Source organism: Pseudorasbora parva, chromosome 3, assembly GCF_024679245.1.
Source record: "Pseudorasbora parva isolate DD20220531a chromosome 3, ASM2467924v1, whole genome shotgun sequence".
Lineage (NCBI taxonomy): Eukaryota > Metazoa > Chordata > Actinopteri > Cypriniformes > Gobionidae > Pseudorasbora > Pseudorasbora parva.
In genome coordinates this window covers 46,506,730-46,525,270 of record NC_090174.1, presented here as the reverse complement: position 1 = coordinate 46,525,270, position 18,541 = coordinate 46,506,730, and the positions used below count along the sequence as shown (strand labels likewise).

Below are 18,541 nucleotides of genomic sequence, written 5' to 3'. Positions count from 1 at the left end.
CTGCCCGCAACTGGTTGGTTTTAGCGCTATCCTATCGCGTGCAGAGGGAGTTGAAAGACAACCGTTTATCCCGCCCCTCGGATTGAGCCCTGTCTATGGTGAGTTTCCAGACCAAACATCTTGATGTGGCTCTGGCTTGTCAGGCTATGAAACCAACTAACTGAATTTGAATTTCTAATATCTTTAATTGTTTGCATTTCTGAAACAATATGTTGAACACTTATCCAATCCTAGCTGTGGACGTTTACTTCCAAGTCTCCAGTGTGGCACACCCATCAAAACCCAGCGTTCGGAAGACAGTCTCAAAACCAGTGTAGACAATAGCATATTACTTATTAATGATGTTTTTGGATGTAAAAACCACACAAACATCATTAGTTGACAAGAGTTTTTTTATTAGTTATAAATCATTTTAAAAAACCAGTTCATGACACATTTAAAACCAAACCAAACTTAGGCTTAGAAGCACAAATCATCCAATAGCAAGCAGAGAAAAACTGCATTTTTCATAGACAAAGAAAAGTACAAATTCATATATTTTTAGATGTTTAATTGATATTCGGAGAGATATATCTAGAAAACCTCCAATTTAACCAAAACTTTTTCACTTGTTATGTTTTTTGCCTGTATCTCGAAATGACCCTGTGCACATTCTGACTCATTTTGCCAGCACGGGTCACATATACAGAATGAAATATGTTAGTAATGAATTAAACACAATAATACACTTTTTTGGTTCTTGTACTAATTGAGAATTAACCTGCAACATAAAACATCAATTTACTGTCTAAATTTTTGTCTCTTCTAGGCCATGAGCTACCATTCTTTATCCTGCATCATTCCCTGAGAAGTCAGCAAGACCATCTGCACATGCCTAGTGAACCACCATTTAGTTCTACTCAGCAGACAGAGACCTCTTCCAAGACCCCTCACTTCACCTTAAAAACCAGAACACACACTCCTAGGGGTGAGTGCACTTGTCACCAACAGAAAACACGTGGCCAACTCAGTAAAATGCGTAATAAGACTAGTGCCTTCTCTGAGGATCTGTCCTCTATAGCACAGTCAGCAAAGGCTAGCCATCATGGCTAGTCAGCAAAGCATATGCAGCCGTAGGCCAGGCTGGTGGCGTGCTGCACACCATGGCAGTGTTGTAATCTTGTCAGGATCATTTATTGAAGGACTCGGATCTAAGCTAGGGGGTGTCTCCAGACTTAGTCCTGGAGCTCTGCCGCACCACAGAATTTGCCCTCCGTGCCACCAAGCAGGTGGCTCATATCATTGGCAGCTCGCTTGCTACCATGGTTTCCATGGAGTGGCATATATTGTTAAACCTGACAGGGCTCAAGGGAAAGGAAAAGATGAAGAGTGATTGATTAAATCTACTCATTTATTTTTCTCTCCAGAAGTTTGCATTATGGAGGTAATATGGATATGCTCCCCTCTTGTTTTGTGTTTTGCGTCTATCATCTGTTGCTTGTCTGGTTCTAGAGTATGGAGTCAATAATAATGAGCCTCCCTGGTAATAAATAACTGACCTTAGCCCTATTCGGACGGGATTAGATTAACATGGGGACATGGGGGTAAAGTCATTTTACCTCAGGACGTCTGTAATATTAATGGCCAATTTGCACGGGATAAGACATCTCAGTAAAACTAGCAGAAGTGGAAGGAGTAACTTGCTTTAGGCACCATGGTAACCTCCGTGACATTGTGCGTAATGTGCGTATGACGTTGCTGTTATCACGTGAGCAAACACAACATGAGCACCAGTCTGAACTCTGTCTCCTATATAATATGTGTGTTTTAATAAACAGTTAGGTCCAGTCTAACAATTCTGATTAGATTGTGTTGGTAATAGACACGTTCCTAGAGCTAAAATAAGTGTTGTGCCTCTAATAAGTGCTTATGATCTTCTTTTTGCTTTAAATGATATGCGAAAAATACTGGACGTTTGCCACAGATTTGTCCCACCACCTACAACGCAACCGAATGCTTCAAGCGCCTCCAAGCTTGCAAAATGCGCATTTTTAAACTTTTAAACAGGACATGACGGCATTTTACCACACATTTTTACAGCTGGTCTATTCGAACGGAATTTAGTATTACCCGAGGTCATTTTCCCAGTCCTTTTTACAGTAGGTAAAAGTCTCGGTGATCTTCACTGACATTGTCCGTAATGATTACCAAGATGGTACATTCGGACGGGACTAAAATCACAGAGAAAATCACCTCTGGTAATAATTACTTTACCCCCCATGTTCCCATGTTAATTTAATCCAGTCCGAATAGGGCTCTAGATGAAGAGATTGGGCATTTCACACTGTCATATCCCACTCTTTTGTCTGGCGTATATGGACAAAAGAAAGAAAGATGGTGCTAGCTTCACTGCTCTTGTCGCAACTCTTTCTGTCTCGGTGCCGGGAGTTTAAAGGTAGTGGAAAAATGCTCCTTCTTTAACAGTTGAGTTGTGATGAATGTGGACGTGGGCAATACCACAACTTGATCTCTCTGGTGCCAATAATGCAGAGGTGTTAGCTATGTGCCCACATGCCAGGGCATATATGGATAGGCAGATCAGTAAGGAATGGGCAAGCTGACAAGAGCAACTTGGTAGAGAATTGTATGAGAGCTCAATGGCACTTCACTCTCTTAGTCCTCTCCAGTATCGGAAGTAATAGTCAGACGACTTTCCATCGAGTTTTTTAGGAGAAATGGAGAAATTGGACAAATTATATGGCACTTCCCTAGAGTTTTGGTAGAAATATTTTTCAGTTCTCAGAAGAGGTAGAGATAGAGATCAAGGAAGATGGAAATACCCTGGTGCATCCTAAGGATCTCTTGCCAGGTTTCCCTAAAGAACATTTCCATGTTTCTTACGTAGAGCAGGTAGTTTAAATAAAGTGTGTTCTCTCCCGAGGCCTTTTCCAGTCCTTAGGACACGATCCTGAAAATGTTGATGCTGCCTTTGGTGATGTTGCTTCTTAAAGCTGATGGCCAAGGGTTTAGATGGTCAGGAGAGCAGGCTGTGGTCTGCAACCTCCCTTTTACAGGGGTTGTGGGTGAATACAGGAACTGCGTCCTCATTAACTTGCTCTGCCTTGCAGGTAAGTTTTAATGATATTGAGCTGTGGACCTCATACCACAGGCACTAAAGCTCTTTGTAAGTAAGTGCACTAAGGTAATCTTTGGCTACAGCTTAGCTTTTTGTTATTCTCAAGGCACATTGAGCAGGCATTTGTTCAGTATGGGATAGTAGATATAGTTTAAATAATAAACAATATTTCACAATATTACTGTATTTTTGATCAAATAAATACAGCCATGGTGAGTATAAAAGACTTCCTTCAAAGACATAAAACAAACCATAGACCCCAAACTTTTAAACAGTAGTGTGTTTGTTTTAAAAACCTAGTTTCAAAACTACAATTAATAATGAACATTTCTTTGAAATCATTCAAGTGAAAATTGTAGTTCTCACATAAAAAAATCACTCACAGAAAAAAGTCACTCGTGTCATTCCAAATGTGTGGTGTTTGACAGCTCTTTGTCATATAAAAAGCTTCTGAAATGACAAGAGCTGCATAACATTTACTAATTTTGTGTTGCACTGGAAATATTTCCAGAAAATAAGTTCTGTACTGTAATTTGAACCAGGTGAATTGCGTTGTTCAGAGAAAAAACTAAAATGTTGCATCAGTGTATAAGTAAAGCTGTATTATTAGATTTAATGTAAAATGCTGTTACATTAAAGCAAAATGTTAATAAACTGTAAACACTGTAAATTTGATTTCCCCTTGCTCTAAATATTTTAAATTTATTGGTAAGCCTATTCAGAACAGAGAAAATTAGAATGGTTATCAAACATGTTCATTTATTCATAGAAGAGACAAGTGACACTGAAATGCTGTGAGAAAACATTTAATAGAAATATTTTTCCTTGTAGTTTCCTTTTTTCCTCTCTCAAACTAGAGTCAGCGGAACAGTAGCTCCTTCCAATAATGCATTTGCAGACCAAGTCTGATTGGTCTGTTGTGTGTCATTGACCAACAGGTGCTTTACTGAAACACAAAAGAAAGAGGTCTCTGATTGATTGGGCTCTGAGGAGGGGACAGTTTAACCAATCTGATGGCTCGTCTGATCCACAAACTGCTTCTCACAAGCTATTCGGTCAGTCTCTTTCTTCCATTTGTCCTGATGGAAACTTGCCCAAACCAATAATGGTAAGCATATAACTGACTGGACCTTTTTGTTTCACTATTTTTTGCTCATGTTGGTTTAAAGTTTTAGTTGTTCACAACCACCCATTGTCAATGGTCAATACATAATCAAGATTAATCGCATCAAAAATAAATGTTTGTGTTTACATAATATGCGTGTACTGTGAATAATTATTATGTATATAGAGTCAAACAAAAATGTATTCAGACACCTTTAACATTTCTCACATTATCAAAAATGGTAATAAAATATGACTCGGAGTTGTCAGAACAAATTCATCTTGATAATGTCAAATAACTTTCATAGAAAGGTATGTAATGGATTACAATCAACCTATCAGATGTCAGCTGTTAAATTTACAGAGCACAATTACAAGAACACAATTAGATTAGTACAACAAGTTACCAAACAATTCTTAATTTGGTTCAGTTTGTGGCGTAAAATGTCGTATCAGCAATTAAAGAAAAACACTTAAGCAAAACATGGTCAGGTCTGAGTAATTTTGGGCCCAGTAAAATGTATACATTTTTATATATTTATACATATATAAATATTTATACATATATATAAATATTTAAATATTTATTTATTTCAAAAAGTAAAATGTATTAATTTGTATATATTTATACATACATATAAATATTTATATATTTATTCACTTTAAAAAGTAAAATGTATAAATTTTACTGCATGAAGAATGTTTGTGTATTATATGTCACAGTTTACTTTATTTTGCTATTCTCACTTATATAAATGAACTATAGTGTCCTGCACCCACTATAAAAAAAAAAAAATGATGGTGTGTGTGTGTGTGTGTGTGTGTGTGTGTGTGTGTGTGTGTGTGTGTGTGTACACACACACACACACACGTATATAAATAATTGTTTACCTGGATGTAATGTGACCATTAACCTACAATAGAGAACTATTATGTTAAATATATACCGTAAATATTTGTGCTGTGGCTTTAATGAATCCCTGTCTTTAATGAACTATTTTGTGTGTGTGTGTGTGTATACACATAGGACCTGCTATATTTGCTGTTCTGTGAGGGTCCAGAGACCCGTGGAATCTTCCGTCGTTCAGCAAATGCCAAAAACTGTAGGATCCTAAAAGAGCGCATTAATTCTGGGCAAAGTATTTCACTGCATGAACAATCAGTGTTCGTCTCTGCATCTCTAATTATGGTAAGAACGCAATCATTTCAATTTAACAATGATAAACTCTGAATAAAAATCACACAAATCATTCCTCATCTATATTCAGTCTAATTCTACATTCTGAATCTAAGTTATCATAATTAAAGAATAAAATTATTGTTATCTGCCTTATATGTCTTGGATTAGCCCTTTCATTCTTTAATAAATTGTATGTTTTTTTAGGAGTTCTTGCGGAAACTGCCTGGTGGTGTTTTGTGCTGTGACTTATATAATGATTGGATAGAAGTGCTACAGAGTGAGGATCAACAGGAGAGACTTAACAAAGTCAACAGGTGAGATCATCACACAAACATACACATGTACATACGCTTGCACATGCACACACCGTATAAAGTGTATGAACTAAGACTTTCAGTTCTTCTTCACCCAAAAAGGAAAATTCTGTCATTAATTCACCCTTGTGTCATTCCAAACCTGTAAGAGGGATCATAAAAATTGCATGCTATTTTTTCATTTAGTACTGTACTGAATAGGCCTTTTCACATAACAGATGTTTACAAATAGTCCAACAAGACAAAATAATAGCTGAATTTATAAAAACGACCCTGTTCATTCATTTACCCTTGATTCTTAATACTGTGTTTGGTTACTTGGATGATCCCAATTTTGTGGTAATAGTCCCCTGCTTGTCCTGAACCGACCACTGTTCTTCACACAAAAAAGTGCACGTTCTTTGGTTTACAACATTTTCTGCATATTTGAATCTTTTTAGCAGTGACAGTGATTTTGAGATTCATCTTTTCACACTGACACACACCTATTTACAAAAGGTGCAAACATTCAGTGAAGCTCAAGAATGCAACTGGATGTATTAACGCCTTTCTAGAACCCAAGGTCGCTTTACAAAAACATTTTACACAACATAGATAACTAGCCTGGATTTATTGTTTATATACAGATATTTGTTCACACTATTTACAGCTAAAAAAAACTGATGTTAAATGCTGAAACAATATGGATGTACTAGCAGCATTTAAAATGTAACCAGTATTATGCATTTATAAATATAGAAATAAAATATTTATGAATCCTTTATAACATAAATATATTTAGTCACATTATATATACGGTAGTCACATTTACCATTTTTTTAATATATTTTTTTTATTCCTTTAAGAGATAGTTCACCAAAAAGTGAAAATTAACCCATGATTTACCCACCCTCAAGCCATCATATGTGTAAATGACATTCTTCTTTCATACATTAATAAATATACTGGCTCTTCCAATCTTTATAATGGCAGTCCAAGATTTGAAGCCCAAAACGTGTATCCATCCATTATAAAAGTAATCCACATGGCTCCAGGAGGTTAATAAAGGCCTTCTGTAGGGAAACTAAAAATGTCCTTCTGCATTCACCTTAAGAAAAAAACATAACTGGTGCTACGATGACGTCAGACGTAGTGCAAATATTTTGAGTATATTTTGCAAACAAGTTGAATACCAAAGGCATTATGCCAGAAGCTTTTTTTTAAAACTTTATAACATGTTAAATATGGATATTTTTCTTACAAAAACGCACATATTTGCTTCAGAAGGCCTTTAATAGCTGTGTGGATTACTTTATAATGGATGGATACACTTTTTTGGGCTTCAGATTTTGGACTGCCATTCACTGCCATTATAAAGCTTGGAAGAGCCAGGACATTTTTTAAAGGGTGCCATAGAATGAATTGATAAAATATTTGGAATTGTTCCCTGATATTTACATAGCAGGTATGTGGCTCAGGTTAGGGCAAACATTCTCTAGATACAGTTTTACAGGTCCATTTACAAGCCTAGGATTTGCCCCTAGAATGAAACGGGTCGTTATTCACTTATTTGGAACGGTCATGAATAATAATGTTCAGCTCTGCTCTGATTAGCTGTTTCACAGATCCACGCTTGTACAGTTCAGCAGTGGATGTTCAGAAGGTTTGGTGTCAGTTTTAGTCACACAAACAGACCACCTGAATGACACTAGAAGCAGAAATCTCAAATGGACATGCTTACCTGTTTATTGGTGTTTTCAGATCATCCGCATGAGCAAGAGAGAGCTGGTTTCCAGATTGCAAAGTCTAAGTAAAACACTGGATAAAATTCTTTTAACAGAAAAGCTCTGATTGGGGGATTTAAATGATGGAAATCTGACAGCCGCAAGAGTGAATGCTCGAACACTACTCTTTCTTTTCCTCATGACAAAACCAGAGTGAATTTGGTAATTTTACAGTTTAGTCTTTAGTCAACTTTTTTTGGTCAAGGATATTGCATGTTTATATAGTTGCAGTTATCGCTTAAAGATGTTGTGTCATCTAGTCTTGTCTTAACCATGGAAAGGTCAATTAACATTTTTTATCATATTTTCATTAATGAAAATAACACTAGTCAGAGCAAACTAACAATGAATTAAATTGGTGCGGTATCCTGTTATAGGCAAGAGAAACATTTACCATACCTGTTCTGTGTTCTGTGTGGGAAGAGTTTGAAAAGTGCTCACATCCTCTGCACAGCCTGGAAAAGGACATTTATATTCATGATCTGCAATTTTCGTTCTTCTCCTTGCTTGCTTCTTCACAATATCTGCAAAATTTCTGATGACTCGGCTGTGCAGGTCCATGTTAATATAGCCTGACCTTGAACATGGGCTGGTATAAGAACATTTTGGGGCCTGTTTTTAGTTTTGCAAATGTTTTGCACACACAAGATTTACATATGAAGGAGGAAACTGGTGGTTCACTGTATGTCAGATCCATGTACATAACTCTTATTATTCAACTATAACGTAAATACAGTTTTCTATTCTATGGCATCTTTAATATAACTCATTACTGAGGATGAGTAAATTATGGGATACTTTTTTAACTATGCCTGTAATGCTATCCTTAAACCTAAACATAACTACTTTTCAACAATAAAAAGTACAGTGATAATAATTTTAATCACATACAACTCAATCATTTATTCTGAATATGGCAAAAAGCAGTCCCAAAGTAGTCCAAATGACTATGTGTTGCATAAAAAGTAGGCTATACAATAGTTTTCTCCAAGATGCAGCGTACAATTTTAGTTAATCACTGAAAATCTTATCCTGATCCACTCTGTGAAGGCGCACACATCTTATTTCGCACACACAGATCAATTGGCGACAGGGCATACAAGAGGCATTGTGCTTTTTATATAATTGAAATAAAAAATGTTACTTAATATCTCTTGAGTTTGGATTTCATCATTTTCACAATCACTACTGAAATTGTAGACTTAGATCACTTAGATCTAAGATCACTTGACTTAGATCACTTGAATAAAGACTTGAATTTGGTTCTGTTCCTCACACAACCCAAGCATATGTATTCTGAACATTTCCATTTATGATAGTTTTATGGTATGTTTGTGCTATATTTTATGTTAATTTTTATTTATATCATATTCAGAAAACTGCCATGTCCCATGGCAAACAAAATAAATATTAAAGCTTCACTGTGTAACTTTTTTAGTTTATTCTTAGCTAAAAACACTTAGTCCTTTCAAAAATATATGTGCTCATTAATGTATATTTAAAATATTACACAGTGTAGCTTTAAATAAGGGTTAAACAGTTTAAAGTCTTGTTTAAATGATCTAATCTTTTGAAACAAGATGTCACCCAAAATCACACAACAAAGAATTAAATTACATAATGTCAGATTTAGTAAATGAGCCACATGATTTTAATAAATGCGATCAAAAACAATCTTACTGATTAAAAAATATAATAGAATCAACTGATTAAATATTCATAATTCATTTTGTAAACATTTTTACATCCGTGAAGTTGTCCATATATAAATGATTTACATTTTCTGTCTGTGCAAATAAGTAAATGTATGGTAGAACCACATCTTGCATTAAATACATAAGGATAATCATGAGATAACATTGAGATTCCAGTTGAAGAAATAACACACACAGAAAACAACATACTGAAAGGAGATTTTGTAAGGAGTTAATGCAACAGAAACTGGAAAATACATGGGAAATAAGATGCGCGTTTAGTCTATTGAAAGTAAGAAAGTATGAGGTGTTAGGTTCTGAGGAACTGACTTCCAAAGTCTAGCGGCAATAACCCTGGAACCAATAGTGGCTATTCTAAATTTAGAAACAGTAAATAAACCAGTATCTGAAAGCCTCAAGGAACAGGCAAGGGAGTGAGTAATTTACATAGTTACAAAATCAAAGACCCTGCCTTTTAAATAGGATAACAAGAGGTCATTAAAAACACACTGTAATTATCCTTCAAATTGTAAAATCCACTAAGGACATTTTGTCATCCATTAGTCATGGCAAGACTCACACTATTGCATGTTTGAATAATAACTTGCTTCTAGTAACATTGCAGAAACACCATCTGCTCACATGGAAATTAAATGTTTCAGGCTCATTTAAGTGTAAAATCAGTGAAACTTCTTGGCAAATACATCTGGGTTCTAAAGCGTATAGCCATTTTCTTATAACCTCTTTGTAAACATCTTCAATTCTTCCTCTAGCCTCATTATTCATGCAGCAACCTCCAAGCCTTAATTTAAGGTAAAAATAAATAAATGGACCATCTACTATTTTTATTATTTAGGCTAATTCATGTGAGAGTAAGCTGTTGTAAGAAAAGAACAGAAAAGTGTTATTAAATGTTTTTCAGGAGCACAGAAGCATGAATGCTCAGCTGGGAAATTTTTAATTGATACATTATTTCTCAGAAATCCTGACTGAATCATGCTGATGTGAACCCATTTATTTATTTATTTTTGTTAATCCCTCCTGTTCTAGCCTGTACTTTTCTAGACAACAATTGAAACTGTTTAGCACTAGAAAACTTATGTTGGAATACATTATTTCGTAAAAATACAGATCACGTTGTAAAGCTATACATGGTGACAGTAGCATGAATTTGCATAAACATATTAAAACTATTACCTGCCAGTCTTTTAAAGTTGCCAGCCAGCACCAGCATTTCTGATTATTTTCAGAAAACTTTTATGGCCCCCAGAATATTTTGTTGTACAATTATCTGAACATGCAATAGACCTATCAAAAGAAAGAATGGTTTTGCTTTTATACAAACAAACAAAAATCATGTTATTCTTGCTTCATGCATTCTTTTCAGCACTTGAATGTGGGTATGATTCGTAAAAGAAAAGCAAGATTTTAAACAAAAAGCTGAGAACACTGCGTTTTTTCCCCAAAGATTACAACACATGTGTAAGCAATGCTTCTATCGCTCGTTTCTTCTTATTTTCTTATTTTTCACGGACCCTTAACTGAAAAATCCGTGGTAGTTTCACGGAATCGCCGAAAATTCCGTGATGAGTTCACGGAAGTGATGCCTATGTAAGTCAATGACAGGCAGCATCCGTGGTCCACACACGGATTCCCAACACACATTTAATTATTTGCATTTGTAAAAGTAAACATGATTTTATGAATATTTATAGCCCACTTTTATATTTCAGAGCAAATATACCCTAAACCTACCCACTGTCAACAAGCACACAAAAAAATGTACAGTCACAGTTATTAAATTGACAAAAACGGACCAGAAACAGTATAGAAGTATTAACTCATGTTGCATAGAGTGCCGAAGTCATGACGTCACTTTGTAGGCCAACCCGGAAGTTAGCGGCGCATGGGTTCCCTCGATCAAAAGCCTATGCATTTTCCCCATAGACTTTTGGACAATCGCAAAAAATAAGATCTGTGTTCAACAAAGAGTTTATGACCCTTACACGTTTTGTCTATCAAGATAATCTTTACAAGTGAATCCAAAATGTATACCGTTTGAAGCCTAAATAAAGCCGTCAGATATAAAATGCTAACGGTAGGCTATAAACGGACTACAGCACACAGTCGCGGATCTACGTCATCATCAAGCTTCCTCAAACTTTATTTAAAAAACATGTTCGCTCATTATGATCTGCGCTCATCACTTATCCACTTTTTCATGAGAAATTTTGCCCAATAGTTTTTTCCAAAAATGTTAGAAACTAAATGGGATTATGCGTGCCTCTTTGAGATTAGTTTTATCGTTTGTTAATGTTTTATTTATTCATTTATTATTTTGTTAGTTTATAAAACCTTAATATTATTTTCTTTGTGATTAAGATTAGGCTATTATGCCTGATCATCGTGCCCCAAATAGACTTTAAAGATTATCTTTCACTGTATTATGTTTGATTGTATGTTTGCATACCATTTGCTAATTCGCCAGAAAAAAATGTGTTTTACCACCTCAGAAGCACTAACGACGTAAGCTATAGCCTTATCAATTTACAATCGTATGTCATTTTATTTAGACGATTGATCATATATCGAGGACAGAACCACTATAAATCTGGACATGTAGAACAGCGCAGCTTTCATTCGACGACTTGTGGTTCCATCTCGGGACAAAACAAAACACTACAGTCTCTCCACAGAAATGAAGAACTGGTAATCGGTTACCTTAATATCACAGATTTCTGTGTACAACAATATTTGGAAACACTACTATTTGAAAGGACTAAATATATAACTTTATTTAACTGAAATGTAAACTTCTAAGAAAGTGAGGCTGAAACGCGGGCTAGTTTTTTATTTTTATTAAACATTTACTTAACAGAATTCAAAAGTGAATGAAACGCGGGCTGGTGAGATTTCCCGGTTGTCACGATGACGTCTAAAGTCCTGGCCAAAGGATGTAGTCCCTTTTAGCAACTTGTTAGCAACCGCCGTTTTTATGACACGATAAAGTTTAAAAAAATCACAAGCAGGTTAGAACTAGTGTGTTTTATGTCATAGATCAAAACGTGAAAATATTTAGAGGCTTTGTTAATCACAGACCAAACTGAGGCCAAACAAATCAATTGTTTGGCCTCAGAACACTCTGAATATTTGTAGTTTCTGAATAAATTGTGCCTGCAGTATCTGTGTATCTGCCTGTTATATCCTGTTTTTTTTTTTTATAATACACAAATGGGTAGGTTTAGGGAAGGGATTGAGTTACGTGTTCAAAACGTGTCTGAATAAAAGAAAAATAAATGTAAATAAATTATGCTGACTGAATCAAACTGACGAATATAAGGCGTTGGAACAGGGAATCCGTGTGTGGACCACGGATGCTGACTGTCATTGACATACATAGATACATGAACCCATCATGGAATTTTCGGCGATTCCGTGAAACTACCACAGATTTTTGAGTTAAGGGTCCGTGTTTATTTCACGGAAATCTGTGAGATCAGGTTGTTTTCTCCAGTGTTGTGTTCTGGAGATTCTGTACCCTAATAGTGCCCCCACCAAATAACATTGAAAACATGGATTGGCCGGAAGTATTCCATCATGATGGAAATTACTATCAATGGCAGGGAATGAGTTAAAAGGGGCTTACTTTATAAGTCCACAAAAATAATTTTTGTACCAGTATTAAGATTCCTTGGGTTTGCTGATGGGAAAACTGCTGTAAAATGACCCTGATCGCTATAATTTGCCTCTGACTTGCCTCAGGATATTGAACAAACAAATCCGTACAAACAATATTGTTCTCAAAATGATATTCATCTTAGAAACACATTGTTGTTGAAGAGCCACTTAAGCAGTTTGCTGCAGGCAAAGTAATGATAGTATTTTCTTTCTGCTGTGCAGTTTTACATTTTGATTTAACATAATTTGAAAAGTTAAAATTACAATTGCTTTTTGCCTGGAAATTTCGTACGTATTGATATTCATATATTAACTTTTTTATGCTCAACTACTGTTTTGTGTTTGTTTGCATGTGTATGTGTGCATATTTGTGCAGGATTATATTTCCATGTGAACGAGAGGGCTAACATATGTCAGCACAGATTATTTGAGTATTTGTTTTGTTTCTGGTTATCTGGTTGCATTGGTCTGTCATTGTTCAAGCTGTATTATCTTTGTCTAGTTTGCTTGCACAGTTGCCGGAGGAGAATGTTACCTTGCTGTGTCAATTATTTGGAGTGCTACACAGGATACACACTCACTCCGAGGTGAATCAGATGACAGCATCAAACTTGGCTCTTTGCATCGCACCCAATATGCTTTGGAGGTCTTCCCAAATAAGCCCTGAGAAAGAGGGACAGAGTGTGTTGCAGGTAAGCCAGTAAAAATATGGTTTCATGTGTAGTATTCCGATGTCCCTGAACTGTGGTTCAAAAACCTAAGATCTGTACTAGTGAAAATTCTTTGTCATTACAAGTTATATTATTAACACAATTTGAGTGAAAAATTATTTGCAGATTTCTTGATGATCATGTCCACTGGTCAGTGAAACAGATCATTTTCTGAGAATGATCCAGCGTGGTTCAACAAATGTACTTGTTTGATTAGTGACATAGTAATAGTGCAGAATTACTAATATTTCTTATTAGTTTTAGGTAAAAATAAGATTTATTTTTGAAGTGCCCCTATTATGCTATTTGAAAGGCTCCTGATTTTAATTAGGAGGTTTCCTACAACAGGCTGACATCCATCAAAGGTCAAAAAAACACTTTCATTTTCTCATAATATACATTGCACATCACCACAATAACATCACAACAGCAATGTTTAAAGGGGGTTGAAACACTCAGTTTCAGTCAATCTCATGTCAATCTTGAGTACCTATAGAGTAGTATTGCATCCTTCATATCTCTGAAAAGTCTTTAGTTTTATTATATTTATAAAAGATATAGTCACGCGAGCACGCACCCTACAGGGAGAAGAGCGCGTACGGCCCGTACAAGGACCTTCCGCTCTATCGACGTGAAGCAGACCCATACTCGAAAAAAGCTCTCTGAAACTTGTGAGAAACCGGAAGGAGTATTTTTAACACAGAAATACTCCATAAAAAGTCCAACATTATGTTTTTGAAATATACATAATGTTTTGTCTATGTTTAGGATGGGAATCCAAGTCTTTAACAGTGTAAAAAGCTCAGTATGCATGAAACAGCATTTCAACCCCCCCCCCCCCCCCCCCCCCCCCGAATTAAATTCCATTGCATTATTTTCCTGTTAACACTGTGAAGCTGCTTTGAAACAATCGGCATTGTAAAAAGCGTTATATAAATAAAGTTGACTTGGCTTTACGGATTTTCAAACGACTCCATGGATGAATCAGTCTTTCTAAATCCCTCCTTTCTGTGCTCTTAGTCAGATGACCAAGTCTATGATTGGTCTACCGTTTACAGCGCTCGTTGGAAACAAACACCCATTACCGCCCTGCAGAGGCTTCCTTAAGCTCAGCGATTGTACACAACTTAAAGACAGTAACGATGGTGTCATTTTCACCATATCAATCTGAGTGTGAGTCAGATGATGAAACATTTGAAGAACTAGTTATTCAACCTGAACCTCTATCGCAAGTATGACTTGAGCAGGACGTTTCTCAGTGATGCTAACTTACTCTTTTTGAAGAAAATTTTGAGATGTTGCAGCTGTATTTCCTCACAATCAGCATTAATAAAGGGTATGCTGTAGGCCTACATCAACAAACCCATGCTTATATTTATTGCGTTGTACATTCGGGAACAATATTAACTGTATCAGTATGCGCATATGTTAGCCAAGCGCTAATGTGAATGACTGATGTATGGTTAAAGTTTGCAAAATAAAATAAAAAATGTTCCATCCTTTGTTTTTACTCAAAGCAGTAATGCCTGGCTCACACTACAGGAGTTTTAAAATCCTCTCCGATTGTAAAGTCTGGTTGCAGCACACACTTCAGGAGAATCTTTGCAGATTTTCTTGACTCAAATCTTAAACATGCTCACACTACAAGATTTGAAAATCGAGGAGCATCACACACTATAAAATATTATTAAGATTATCGTGCCAGAGGAAGTGCGTCACGTGATCTATGCAGCAGCTCGTAAGCGGGAAAACAAAATGGAAAGGCCTACTGTAACATGAAAACTCACTGTAGGCCTATCAATAATGATCATTTGTTGTGGAAAAAACAAAAAGCGTAAGAATAAACCCGTGTGGATTAGAAAATGGTTGGGGAGACGGGCTCAACATGGATTGTCAGTTCTTCAGCGAGAAATGGATGTAATTTCATTGACCTTATTTGATCCTGTCGTTCTGGCACTCGTTGTGTGTGTTTGCAATGTATTTTTCCCCTCAGCCTTGCCGTATAACGGTGGAGCATGCACACTTATTGTACTGGAGTGTAGCGGGTTTTTCAGGCGTGTGTGACCGAGGATAAAGTGAAGGAACGTTCAGACGACTGTCATTTATTATTTTATTATTTCGGAGTATTTTAGGCGAACCCTGCACGAACGCTATGTCACACTAGTGTGCTAGAATGTTTACCGCTGCCTAGTTCAAAAGCGATCATCACCTGTTACAGTGTAATAGATTTGTGCTGTCAAATGAAAAGCAAGAAATGCAGATATTCTCTCTCTCTCTCTCTCTCTCTCTCTCTCTCTCTCTCTCTCTCTCTCTCTCTCTCTCTGTCTCTCTCTCTCAGAGCTACAGCAAACTACGGCAACTCAACTCGCGGTCGCCAGTTCGAAATGTCCGTCTCGTCGTAGACTTGTTTCCTATTGGCTATTGTGACAGTACTGACGTTATTACAATCTTGCTCATCCCGATAAATATCAAACATGTTTGATATGATCGGGGCAAGGCCGATTTGTGTGAGAACAGATCGTGAGGAGCAAGATTTGATCTGTGAACGCCTCACATTAACAGATAATCTGCGCCGAACATCGGAACCGATCGAGTAATGGAAAATATTTTTTCTCCGAGTCTCGGGAGGGGAAAATCGGGCATAAATCGGCCTTAAACTCCTGTAGTGTGAGCTAGACTGACAAACAAACTTTATTAATAGACACCGTTTTAGGTAAAAGTGGCCCACAGCTGCTAGTAACTATTTCAGTAAGACAGTAATAAGCATGCGTTAGCCGGAAACTTACACAATATAGAACATAAAACGATGTATTTTGAACACCTGGTATATTTTTATTTTATTTTAAATAACCTCGTGAACCATGACTGCTGGCAAGTTTTGTGGATAGAAATGGACATTGAGACATACAATTATGACATACCATCAACATATTCAAGGCATGATTATAGCAGCACGTACCTTGAACTGGTTACAAATAGAAACCTTCATTATGATTTTAGACAGGATTATGCATGTCTTTTGTGTTAATTTTCAGCTTTCATTTACAGTATTGGTAGTAACTGATACAGGAAAAATGATTACCAACCCAGAAAAGGATTATTTACAATTTATTGAAAATTGTATCTTAATGGCAAAGGCCACAGTCAATCTGTGAGCACTTCATTATTCATAGCTTTTCATAGAAGATCTCTAAGGCTCTCTGGTAATTGAATGCTATAGTGGGTGGGGGCATTAATGCTGACACGCATGTATGTGGCCAGGTGCTTGTCCTTGTAGCCTATTTTTCAGGTCTGTAAGAAATCTGTAGGTATACAGGTCTGTGGCTGGAGTTGTAGGTATACAGCTATCACGTCAATATGTCTTAATAAATGAATAATGGATCTGATTAAAATCACTATTCAGTGTTGAAAAGTCACACTCACACTATTTGCTTCTACTGTAGAACACTTGATGGTTATCTAATCAAAAAATGCTACAGTGATGTTAAAAAAACAGGAATGAGTTTCTGATTTGTTTATATGTTTCAATATATAAACATACAGTTTGATTCTTCATGTCACTAGCTCCAAATATGCCACTTCGCTGCATAAAAGCGTCCAGATGTATATAAAAGAATGCAAATAAAGTTAGATGGTAACAAACGTGATATTAAACGTTTGGGTCAGACTTGCGTGTGATTTTGTTACATTGTTTTAACAGCAGGTACAACTGTAGTGCATAACATACCATTTTGTTGTCTGTTTTAAATCAAGTCAGTCACTATAGAAAAACAAAAGTGCAGATTCTCTCCAAAAATATTACTGATTATGTGAAGAACTTGCAGCGGCACTGAAAATCCAGCGGCGGCACTGCGCCGCTGTGAATACATTGTAGGGGAAACACGTTTTGTACGAGCGGTAACCTCCCGCCATCTTTCTTGAAGCCAATAAGAAGTACTATAAACTGCGATTCCTAAAATGACCGCAAGGGACAGGCTGTTCGCAGTCAGAAAGCGTACAACATAGGCGCCATTAATTCTTACATTTAGAGACATTTACTAAACAAGTACAAATTATTGTCTTGTTTTGGGAAAAAATTACTCAAAATTAAGAGAATTTTCGCTTAAAATAAGATAAATAATCTGTGAATGGGGTAATAATCTTGTTTTCTGTTTGAATTAAGATTATTTTGCTTACTCCATTGGCAGATTATTTTCTTTATTTTAAGCAAAAACTCTTAATTTTTACTTAAGCTCTTAATTTTGAGTTCTTTTTTCCCCAAAACAAGACAAATACTTGTCTAGTAAATATTTCTTGTTTTAATAATTTTTATATTTTTGGACTAGAAACAAGACAAAAATACTAAGTAAGAAAAGCAGTGGACTTTTTTTGCAGTGGACTTTTATTATGGGCACAGTTGCCGGCGCCATTTCCGGTTTTCTGGTCACGAGTATGAGGTAACGTAGCTCTGTTTATAATATTAGATGCATTTAAGTGTGTTTAAAATTGTTATGATGTTACTTTGTGCATTCGTTCAGTGGCTGCTTTGACACTTGTTGCACACCGCTAAGAGTAAAGCGTTTCTGCCAAATGCAACTGGAAACCGAGGGTAACGCAGATATGACGGAATTGAGAGGCGACTCCCTCAGACATCCCAGATCCTTGATTAAAATCATAGACTGTAAAAAAATTTGGACGTAGTGTCCGTGACGTCACCCATAGGATTCCGAAAAGCAGTCCTTAAGCGTAAAGTAGAGATGAGCTGGGCGTTGCCATCTTGTCAGCACGTCATGCCTGAGGCAGGAAGTGGGCGGAACTGAGGTGACACAATGACTAACAGACAGCTGATAAATGGCTATCCACCTGTCACTCAAAGTGACCATGCCCTTAATTATGCAACAATGTAAGTCTTTATATAATGTAAATGAATGAGTTATACAAATATTCACCCCACCAACAGTTGTCATTAAGGGCAAAATTATCCATATAGACCAAAGCCACAAT

General features: G+C 36.3%; 1 protein-coding gene across 3 annotated transcripts in view; it reads left to right on the top strand.

Annotated features, from left to right (window-relative positions):
• The window catches only part of arhgap20b (Rho GTPase activating protein 20b), a 50,044-nt gene that overhangs the window by 15,579 nt on the left and 15,924 nt on the right, over positions 1–18,541 (top strand). For all 3 annotated transcript variants that reach the window (XM_067439203.1, XM_067439202.1, XM_067439204.1), the window contains 5 exons: positions 809–967; positions 4,054–4,223; positions 5,247–5,408; positions 5,604–5,713; positions 13,351–13,540. In XM_067439203.1, the coding sequence (XP_067295304.1) occupies positions 809–967; positions 4,054–4,223; positions 5,247–5,408; positions 5,604–5,713; positions 13,351–13,540 (791 nt within the window). The remainder of the gene's footprint in view (positions 1–808; positions 968–4,053; positions 4,224–5,246; positions 5,409–5,603; positions 5,714–13,350; positions 13,541–18,541) is intronic.